At 32.8% G+C, this 12157-nt stretch overlaps 1 protein-coding gene across 1 annotated transcript in view; it reads right to left on the bottom strand.

The window, feature by feature from the left end:
- The window catches only part of RIMS1 (regulating synaptic membrane exocytosis 1), a 474428-nt gene that overhangs the window by 153786 nt on the left and 308485 nt on the right, over window positions 1-12157 (bottom strand). The window contains 4 exon segments of the mRNA XM_023513140.1: window positions 606-652; window positions 3913-4036; window positions 8555-8654; window positions 10472-10582. Of these exon segments, the coding sequence (XP_023368908.1) occupies window positions 606-652; window positions 3913-4036; window positions 8555-8654; window positions 10472-10582 (382 nt within the window).

Below are 12157 nucleotides of genomic sequence, written 5' to 3'. Positions count from 1 at the left end.
TAAATGACATTATCATTGAAAACTTCCTTACTTGTCTCTATATTACTGCACACAATATAATTTTCTCTCATCCAGAGGGACTTTAATTCCCATACAGATAACCCTCTCAGCACCCTAGTTTCAGTTTCTGGACCCTATTATGTTCAGTGAAGTCGACTTTTACACATCACTCAATCATTTCCAGGATCATCCTGGACACCTGATTATGGAGTGGTGTAATGATGTGCAGCTCCTTCACCATACTGTTCATGAAACTGAGCTGCTTACCAATCAAACTCAAGAATCCAGCTCACAGTGAATTTTTATGCAGACCAAACAGATCTATCACAGGTGTATTAATTGAGTTCTGTGAGCATCCTGACTGTCACGATGCAGAATAGTATTGACAATAAAGACTTTTGTAAAGCCACCAAAAAAAAAGGACAGAAAAAAAAATTAGAGTAAAATTGAACTTCTTTGGGTTTCCAATGACTGCCATCCCGGACAACTTCTGGTCTCACAGTAATAGCAATTCCTCATATCAAATAACTAAAGAAAATGGCAAATCTTTACTTTTCCAGTAGTTCAACATATTTTACAATAACAAAAGAAATCTGAATACTCACTAGACTCCAGTGGAGGGTGGGAGCTCTCAGGAATCCGGGGAATGTCACTAAAAGAAACAGTTTATGGTGAAAATCCCATCAGCTAAACCGCCCTCCCTGAGGCAATCATAGCCACTTTATGTGATATAAAAAATCCTTTTAGGTGGAAATGGACAGAAGTTACTATTAAGGCAATTACTAATGTACATGAATGTCAAACATCACACAAAAAAAATTGGAATAAAAATAAGTTTTTATATATTTAATAGCAAAACACTTTACCATGACAACAATCAGATTAATATTGTGGTTAAAATCACCACAATATTTTTACTACCAAAACAGCAGGTTTTGGAAATAAAAAAAATGTTAAAGGTAATAGTTTAACTTCAATTCTAGAAAATCAAAATGACACAAATTTTACAAATCAGTAGTATGCTTTACAAACACATCTGAAAGAGTTTACTGAATGAAAGGGATGGAAACATCTCGATAATAAAATGATATGGTGAAGTATCATGGGCAAAGTTAATAAAATGAAAAGAATGAATTGCTTTGGAAATTAAAAATGATTAAAGCTTGCAACAAAAAAGCCAAAATACTTTATATATGTGAATATATAATACATATACACATATATATCCTTTATAGAGATTCCAATCTCTATACTGAAGTAAGCTAAATATATGGCTATTTATTATATGGTAAGAAAGTGACTTGTGAGAACACCCATTCCTGCCACGCTTACAAATAACTCTGAGGCAATATTTAACGTAACCTCAGTTTAATCCATTACCCACTATGACCTTCAGAACCCTGAGTCACCCTGGTTTGGGAACTGGACTGCATAGGACTACTTTGCCCCTCATTTTCCAAAGCTATTTTAGTATTAATTTACGGAGATTAACAGTATGCATATATTGACTTGACACATTAAAGCAGACTGGAGTCAGCTAGTACCAACAGAATTATCAGTATATTGTTGAAGAATTTCTAAGCACTTACCTCGTGACCTAACTTTGCTTTGGGTTTCTTTTCACTTTTAGGGGGAATGGAAACAAAAAGACCTTTCTCTCTGTCTGATTGTTCTCTTTTCACTTTTTAATGTAAAGTATCTTTATAACCACCTACAATTGATACGTTTTACTATGGCAATACACTTATACTGTGCATGTTATAAAATACATTTTAATATATATTTTCCTATTACTAACATTTTAAATAAATGGTTTATGTGAATTTATAATTAAGAGACTAATTTAGGTTACTTAAGACATAAGAAACCACCTATTTATCTTCTGGTACCTTCTTTTCAATTATCTAAGCAAATAAAAGTAAACTGTAAAAAGTCTCGGAAGAATCCTATTTTAGAGAGTATGACTTCGTTAATAACCAGCCTCATAGTCTATTATGATATTAGGATTTGGAATTCTAAAGCCATGGACAGGCTTTGAGTCTTATATATTTGTGAAAGAAAGTTGTGAGGAAGTTGTTGAAAAAGAAATTAAGTGATTTTTGAATCAAATTTATTTATGTTAATTACTTTAGTAATACTTTCAGGCATAAATTTCCACTTGATGTTTACACAAGACTTCTTCTTAATTAGTTCTAATCACCGATTAGGTGGCAGAGTAATACGACTAATAATTATAAATATAAAACTCAGGAATATTGTTTTTAGTAGGTTCATAAAATTGGTCAATACCTCAAGGTGACCACTGCCTCTTAGACTAGGCTGATCAATGTCCATGTAAGGCATATTTGGAATAATTCCCAAACTCACTATGCCATTAAGTTTTGAGTATTGCATTCTGCTTAAGATTATAGTCGCTAAACATAGCTACATTTAACATAATATTAAAACACAGCTAAACTTATTCTCCTTGGGTTCTAATAACATATTATCCAGGACAACTGATGCCAGCTCTGATTTTTATTCAATTGTAACCTTTGTATTCCACATTCCTTTCAATTCCATAATCCATGATCCTTTAGAGTCTGGCTACGTGGATGATTATTTCTTAAGTAGTTTTCATATAAAAGTAAAGATAATGTTATTCCAGTCTGCTTTAATTGTCTGTAATTTTTTAAAGTCACCATGAATCAGTGATATTTTAGCTGTTTCCTTTTAAACCACTATATATCTGAAAGTGTGTGGCACTGTGCACAAATCTTGATTTTAAATTTTGTGTCTTATACTTTTGATTCATTTTTCAATTTACTTACCTCTTTTTCAGCCTCATATTTACCTCAGCACTAGAACATATGTCATGGAAAACTAGCATAAATTGTCGTGTTGTTATTTTAAATATCTACATGGAAATGTACAATATTTTGCAAATGTCTTTTAATAACCACCACTCAAAATTGGTTTCAAGCTTGCCCTTATTTTAGAGTTTTATATATTAATATTATTCTTTGGTATATATGATCATACATTTTCATTCTTTGAGAATTATAATAATTATACTTTCCTGTATGTTTTGCATTGACATATATTCAGGAGGTCAAAAAAAATTAAGGTTATCACTCTTTCAACATAAAAACTCTTGAATTAATGGCTCTGTATTATCTTGGAGAATAGGGATAAAAAGAATTATTTTCAAGAATACATTCAAACATTCAGCCAACTATAATGAGACAATTCAAAATGCCTTCCAAAAAGAACAGACTGGCAAATTAATATTTATTCTGGACATTGTGTTTGCCAGCCAAAGCTAACAGCATGGGAAAAATCTATACATAGATATACAAAAATCTCCCATTATCTATAGATAATGATGCTGAAAATTGAGGTTTTAAAAATATCACATCAATTATTATAATCAATCAATATTTATCAATCAAATATTTATTACTTGCTTCATTTTAAATAAGACGTGGCACTACCTCTGAGTAAACAGAGAGAAAAAAATCCTACCCTTAGTGGAATAATAAAAAAGTTCATAGAGAAATATAAAGTTATTAATATATTAAATACCACAAGAAGAATTTGCTTGTGGTTCTCTAAAGGAAATACTACTTACTGAATCTGAATTAGTAGAAAAAAAATTATTTTTACTTTATAGTTCACTTGTGAAAAATACATATCAAACCGTTTTGGTATTATAATTGTTAAACTGTGGAGCTTCTAAATATGGTGGAGAAAATTCAATATTTTAGTTTAAAAAATTAAGAAATTTAAAAAATCTAACATGTATGCCCATAATTGATGGAAAAAAAAACTATCCATGTTAACATGTACTATATGAATGTATAAAATTCTTTTTAAAACCCTGCTAATACATGTAATTTACTAAACTTAAGAAGTAAGTTTTTTTAGCCTTACCCAATAGGCCTTGAAACAATAATTTCAACTTGAGGTTCTGATTTTGATTCTAAAATAATGTTGTAAACTTCTTCATTTGTAGCTCCCGGCAGGGGTTTACCATTCCATTCTAGAACTTCATCCCCTTGAATTTAAAAAAAAGGGTATTTTTTTACCTTATATATTCTGTTTATTTTTCTTATCTTTTCTCTTTTCTAACAAAGAAATGCAAAACATATACAAATAGTTTAGTTGTCTTAGGCTCTGCCCTCAAAAGCGAATTGGTTGCCGTATAATGTCAGCTAAATGGTTCTTCTAAACACTTTTCTCCTTCTTTTCTGTTCTCCTTTATTTCCCTCAGAATATTACTGGTTTCTCGAAAGAGTACAATACAAAACTACTTTTATCTTTTAAGATATACCAGAAATAATACAAAAATAATCTCATGCTATGGGATGGAATTAGCACAGCCTATTTGGAAACATTAGAAAATAATAATTAGCAGCATGCCCTCTATATAATAAATGTAGGCGGCTCTTTATGTGAAAGATTCTTATTAAACTATACATTAAGTCTTGCTTTATTTTGGTAGAAACAGCAGTTAACATTTGTTAGCATGAAGTTTCCAAGTCTAAGTCATGCTTCCTTATCTTCACCAGATGCACAACAGAATAAAGATGCATGAGAGGGTTTGAGTTCACACCCATTGCAGGTAGCTATGGCAAAGTTACAAAGCAAGCAGATGTAAAACTGTTGCATGACAGTTAACCCACTTCCAGATGTTCAAAACACATATATTCTGTACGTACTCTATCTTGTAAACATTAAAGTACGAGTAGAAAATAATTTAAAGTAATGAAAAAGTCAACACACCACTTATTAAATTTGTTAAACATTCTAAGATTAATCATGAGAAGTAGTATGATGTGGCATTAAAAATATGGGCTAACAACGTGTAGTTGTTGTATCAACTGGAATTTTCACCTTTGAATGTTTGGAAAAACATTAAAAATACGCAAGCAGTTAAATCCCAAATAGTTCCCACCCAGGGTCCTTTAATTCAAAATGGCGGCCTCCACTGAAATATCTCAGCCTCAATAATACACTGAGGCCTCTTATTCTGATGTTCGTGCTTACTTTGTTGTTCTCAGTGTCTAGAACATTTTGGTAGTTAAATAAATGTGTATTGAAATGTTGGGTCAGTATCTTCGTTGTACATTTTAAAGTTAGATGTAAATACATAATTTTTTAGTTTTTAGATAAGATTTTAAAAAAATAGAAAAAAACTGTTTTACTAGGATTATTTTAAAGCAATGATTTTCTTTCCCAGGTGTTTGCCTCCTCAAAAGTAAAAAGTAAAGATGTGAAAAGCACATGATGCTGTTTTGGTTTAAAAGTAGTACACCTATGGTCCATCTTACAAGGGTACATGTGAATCTTTCTAAATGTCTTAACACAATAACTAAGAAAATGCCATGAAGGCTATGTTAACCAGTGTGATGAAAATATTTCAAATTGTATATAAAACCAGCACACTACCCCATGACTGCATTAATGTACACAGCTATGATTTAATAAAAAAAAAAGTAGTACAGTTATTACCAAGATTTAAATAACTTCCAATAGTTCCCTAAGTAGTTACTCAGAAAAGCTTTTCAAATTTGCAATGCATATATTTCACTGTCAAAAACAAAACAAAACAAATAATTGTAAATTTACAATATATTAGGAATCTTTTCAATTTTTTTTTTGACCAACAAAAGAAATAAAGTCTACATCATGGCTCAGTACATACATATGTGTATGAATATAGGTATGTATATGAAAATATACATACACATATATACTGAAAAATATTTTATGAAACCATACTTACCCCAATATTCTCTATTCTATTATGTTCTATTTCAATTTTTTTTGAAATGATGCAAACCATTAAATTGACTCTAGTACCCATGAGTTTCAACCAGCATTTTGTAAAAGCACTGCTTTATAAAATTCTCTTTCTAGACATCAACCTAAAAACATAACTTCTAATATTATGAAATTAATTCACACACTCATTTATTACAGATCAATAACTCCTAAATAAGAATGTGATCTCTTTAACACTATTTATTTATAGACAGGGATAATTTCTTCAGGCAGGGACACAGACAATGAGGATACAAAGGTGAAAATGACATTTTCTCTGTCTTTAAATTTGGTGGTAGAGAAATAACACAAAACAAATAACTTTAATAAAATATGTTTTATGCAATAATAGAAGTTCATTTGAGGAACAGAAGTAGAGCCAGGTGGTACCGAGGAGCGAGTAATGAGTTATTGCTCTACGTGGGATATGAGGAACCCCTTTAAAATTGAGGCAGCTTTAGGTACCTTTTGAAGGGTGGAAAGGATTTCAGCAGAGCAGAGAAGCTATGAGATAGACGGGCGGTACTGACCACTTCCTGCAGGTGGCAAACAGCTTGCCAGGGAGCTATGGGGCAGCTGATTTTGTTGGAGCACGGAAAGCATTAGTAACAAGCAGTGCTACAGAGCTTGGACGTGAATAAAGGATGACCAAGAGACACTGAAGGGCCATGTTTGTGTTTTAGATGGTTAAATCATGTAGCAGCACAGGGCCTACACTTAAAGGGGTCAGGACTGGAAAAAGCTATGGCAAGATTAAAACAAGACTGCAAATGTTGTATTAAAGGTCACACTGAAAAAAACAGAATGAAACAGATCTGCAGTGTAGATTTTTAGGCCAATGATGTTGATATTCAAATAGAAGAAAGAGTTCCTGAATTATAGTGTAAATCATATAAAATAGATAATTGAATCCACAAAAACACTTTAGTTTCTTCAAATCCATAAATCGCTTAAGTAAAATGTACACTTTTCTGTCTTATAGTTATTTTAGGTGAGACTTAAACATTTTAAATCTAAGTTTCTCAGGTTCTAGGCTCATGAACATATTATGTAAATAAAATTAATTACTACGGGTTGTTTTGTATAGAAGACATATTTCCTTGACTTCTCAAGTAATTTTGTTTTAGAACACAAGGACAGTATCAAAAGCCATTGTGCTTAGAACCTGATCTGCAAGCTCAGGGTTTTGTAGTTAAAGTTATTTTGCATTATCCAACATAGAATTATCCTACTTTCTGAGGTTTATTTTTGAGCCATTAGACAAAGACTTACTTTAGTTTATTGACAAGAGTCATCCTTAACTGATTATTTTTTACTGAATCATAACTGGTTCCTGATAAGAAGTAACAGCCTACCATACTCCAGACATGTTCAAAGCTACAACATAGATGGAGAAGAATCCTGATTAGGTTATTCTTCCTATCAGGATCAATTTCCTACCACAGAAAACATTTAACATGATTTTGAAATGATATTCTGGTAAATAATTAATTGAGAAGTCTTTAAACAAATCCTAGAAGATTTCCCCAAAGTTCTCAAGAATTATAATCTTAAGGTTTAAAAGTTGAAAATACAGTGTGGAAATGTTCTCTTTTTGTGTCTTATGGGTTATTAATCTACCTCTTCTTCCTCTTTTTTTTGAGACAGAGTCTCACTCTGCCGGCTTGGGTTCCTGGGTTGAGTGCCGTGACATCATAGCTCATAGCAACCTCAAACTCTTGGGCTTGAGCAATACTCTTGCCTTAGCCTCCTGAGTTGCTATACTATAGGTGAGCACCAGCCCACCCTGCTAGTTTTTTTTAATTTTTAGTCCAGAAGGGATCTGGCTCTTACACTGGTGTTGAACTCCTCAGCTCCAGCAATCCATCCGCCTAAGCCTCCCAGGGTGCTGGGATTACAGGTGTGAGCCACCAGGCCTGGCGAGTTATTAATCTTAAATTCTATAGCTCAGCCAACTGTTTTTTTGTAATTGTTTATAAAAAAGATAATTATTTATAATTATTTAAAATTTTGTGCATTTTGGCCAATGCATAAAAAGACATTTTAACAAGAAGATTTCTACTAAACTATAGTAGAAATGTGGAAGAAATGTGTAATATGGTTTTATCTAAAATCAAAAGTTAACACCTTACCAAAAATGGATTTTAAAATATTACATCTAAATGTATGGTACATTTAAGTATAGTAAATGATTCTATCTTGTCATGTTAAAATTTCAAGCCAACATAAATAAATTTACAAATACGAAGAGGTAGCACATCCACATAAGTATCAGTATGTCACATCTAAACTAACAAATGTTTCATTACATAATCTGTATGAAAAAATTGATCATGATTATGTTTTATAACAAATGCCTCTCCTGAATCAGTGTTTGGGACCACTGTGAAAAACTTTAGTAATTACTGTAGCTTAAAATATAAACTAACAAATAAAGTAGTACTACGGGATATTTTTTTCACAAAGCTAAGATGTATTAGGTTTGAAGTTTTATAGCAATATTATGAAGTTGTCTATAGAATGAATAATTCTTCTATTTTGCACCTATTTATTTTCATATAAATAAAAGAAATACATGCTCTTATGCTCTCCAATTGAAACTTATTATTGAAAATAATCCATATCAGGAAAAATATTTGTATTCATACATTAAAATTAGTAAACGTAATTGAGATACATAAATACACATTGAAAACCAGCAACTCATGCATAGAGAGCACAATGTTAGAATGTTAAAGAAGAACTTTACCTGCTCTTAGGTGCCCAACCACATCCGCCAGGCTACCCTTCTTTACTTTGGTGATGAAAGCACCAAGGCGTCCTAAGTCAGTCATTTTTCCTCCAACAACCTGAATAATTATAAGTTTGTAAATTCCTAAGACTCATTTCAAAACATAAGCTTATTAGTTTAAAAAATTAATCCTACAACTCTTTATTATATATCTAATAATGAGTATAAGAACACTGATGAAGTGAAACATACTTTTAAAGGAGCCGGCGGTATAGTTCTGAAAATAAAACAACTCATTATATTGGAGACGGCCATGTGTCCCGGGGAAGGAAATGTACTGACTTCTTAAAGTGACCAAATGATGAAAGGGCACCGTGAATACCGTACACACTTAGAAGACAGGTGCCAGGTCTTAGTGTCTCACAGCAAGCGTCTGATACTACAGTATGGCTCACTTTTCTTTATCTTCTAAATTCATGCCTATCATTTGAATTATTATTTCTACATGAAGATAATTCCCCATTGCCATAGGAGATCTTGCTCTCTTTTGTATATTTGTAGTAGATTATAGGCTTAAGACCATAGAAATTAGGGGTTCAGGTCATGAACAGACCACTTGGGGGAAGTTATTTACCATGGCGCAAAAGCTTAATGGACTAAGTATACCTCAGCAACTGGCCATCTCACCGGAAATTCACCTCTGGACCCTTACAACTCTCACAGTGTTCATTCTACCACAGAATACACTGTCGCATGGCATTTTCTCTACACTGAAATTAAGTATAGTGTACAAGTGAGAAGTTTCTAGGTTTAATTTCTCCCAATGCAGGGGCTCAAATATGCAATAATGAAAAACAAAGGGATTATTACCAAAGATTGAGGCTGATTCACAATTGTTAGGGATATAGCAATTAGCAGAGGTGATCGGAATTATTTCATAGCAAGAGTAATTAATGATGATAATCACATAGCACTTTTAATAGAGGATTTTTTAGTTTTGTCAATGGTTTTGAAAAGATAAAATTACCACATAGCTGAAATAGAATCTCTTGATTAATAATAATGTTAAAAAATCTTTATTTTTTTTAACTTTCTGAAAGCAAATAAAACCATGCAGTTTAACACATACACATCTGCCCACCTAAACTTCTATATACAGGTGTCCATAAAACTTCGTGTGCAATTTTAAATGGCACACTATCTTACATAGCACGTGAACTTCATGGGCACCCTTTATATATGTCTGTATATGAGTAGGTTTACATATATGTATATGTTTCTACAGTAAAATAATATTTTACAATAAATATATCAGCTTCTCATTGTATTTGTTAGAAGAGAATTAACATTTTTAAAAAGTACATTTTATTCTTTTGGTATTGTAATTATAATACCAAATACATAAATATTACTGTAATTAGGAAATAACCCCTCCAATGAGGTTTTATGTTGCTGCTCCAGTATGTGTATGTGTATGCATACGTGTATGTATGTTCACACGTGTAGAAAATTTGTGATGACATACTTCAAAGTGTTTAACAGTAGCTACATCTGTAAGATGAGGCTGAGAAGAAAGAAAATGTTTTTTGTGGTACTATTTGCAGTTTTCAAATAAATTAAAAAAATATGTAATAAAGGTACACTAACTTTACTACTTTCCATTTAAGCCTTTTTAATGTAAAAATCATCCTGAACTTTCTATTCAGAAAAACCCACAGTTTTCCTAATTTTCCTACCACATCTATATGCTGTATTGAAAAATATTAACTCAGATAAAAATACTACACTTAAGACATAACCATAGTAACAAGATATATTCACTCAAAGAATTTCATTTGGGAGAGCAGAAGGCGACATTTAGAAGTCATTGTCAGAACGTTGCTGAACACAGTCCATACTTTAATAAACTGAAATCCTGTAAACGAGCACACTTACTTTCAGACCCAGCAATGCGCCTGACTCTTTGGGCATAGTTGTTCTCTTGTTAAGAATAACACGTCCGATTAATCGATCCCCCTCTTTAGATGGCTGCCACGTTACAGGATGCTAGGAAAACAAGAACAAAGTTTCAAAAGTAAGATATACACAAGGGAATCTTAGTCAATCATTAAAAAAAAGAATGAAATCCTCTTGTGGCAACATGAATGGAACTGGAAGACATTACGGTAAGTGAACTAAGCCAGGAGCAGAAAGTTAAACACCGTATGGTCTCACGCACACGCTGAAGCTAAAAACAGTTGATCTCATAGAAACAAAAAGTAGAACGGAGGATACCACAGGCTGGGAAGGGTAGGGAGATGGGAGGTCTCAGGACATATTTGTTAAAAAACCATAAAATTATACCTAGTTAACAATAATATGTAGTTTCAATTAGTTAGGAGTAGGATAGTGAATGTTATACTTGTGCCTTTACAACCCGAACGGTGTGAAGTACAGACACAAGAGAAATGTCTGGGAGACAGAACTGCTAGTGAACGCCATCTATTCACTACACACTATATGTACTGAACATCACGATGCAGCCTAGAAATACATACAGCTATGATATCTCAGCTATAAAATAAAATTAAAAAAATAATAGGGAACTGACATGAAAACTTACGTTATTTAAAAATATTTTCATTTATAATATCAATCTAAAATGTATTTTAAAATGCCAAGGAACAGATAAATAAACTGTGGCAATATTATTCAGTATTTAAAAGAAGTAAGCTATCACGCCACTAAAAGACTTGCAACTGACTATCCCATACATAAATATCTGTGTCCAGACAGGGAAGAAGAACCTTCAACACATACTGCTAAGTGAAAGAGGCCAATCTGAAGTCTGTATATACTGTGTGCTTCCAACTATAAGACCTTCTGGAAAAGGCAAAACTATGGAGATAGTAAAAAGATCAGTAGTCATTAAAGCTCAGGGGGAGGAAGGAAGTGAGTTATGAACAGATGGAGCCCAAGAATTTCAGGGCAGGGAAATTGTTCCGTATGGTGCTGTGATGGTAAATATATGAGATCGTACATGCGTCAAAACCATAGAATGTACAAGGCAAAGAGTGAAGCCCAGTGTAAACCATGCACTTCAGTCAATAATAATGCATCGATATTATCCAATAAATGTGCCACATAAAGGCAAGATATTAGTAACAGGGGGAACTGAGATGGAGGAGGAGGTATATGGAAACTGGACTTTCTTCTCCATTTTTCTGTAAAACTAAAACTGCTAAAAAATATATAGCCCCCTGATTTTTTATAAAGTAAATGCATTCTCTCCTATAGACACATAATTAGGGGTTGTAGCATGATGCAATTATCCCAGCTAAAAAATACTAAGCCAGGAACAGTGGTTCATGTCTGTAGTCCCAGCACTTTGGGAGGCAGAGGCAGGAGCTTAAGACCAGACTGGGCAACATAGCCAGACACATCTCCGCAAAAACTAAAAAAGATTAGTAGGCTGTGGCTGTACATGCCTGTAGTCCTAGCTGCTTGAAAAGCTGAATCAAAAGGATCACTTGAGCCCAGAAGTTTCCGGTTGCAGTAATGGCGCCACTGCACTCTAGCTTGGGTGATAGGAGCAAAACACTCACTGTGTCTAAAAAAAATAAGATTTAAGAAAAAAAAAAA

The sequence above is a fragment of the Otolemur garnettii genome, unplaced genomic scaffold (assembly GCF_000181295.1).
Source record: "Otolemur garnettii isolate 467f Iridium unplaced genomic scaffold, OtoGar3 scaffold00035, whole genome shotgun sequence".
Lineage (NCBI taxonomy): Eukaryota > Metazoa > Chordata > Mammalia > Primates > Galagidae > Otolemur > Otolemur garnettii.
The sequence above is the reverse complement of the archived record's forward strand: the minus strand, read 5'-3'. Positions and strand labels throughout refer to the sequence as shown.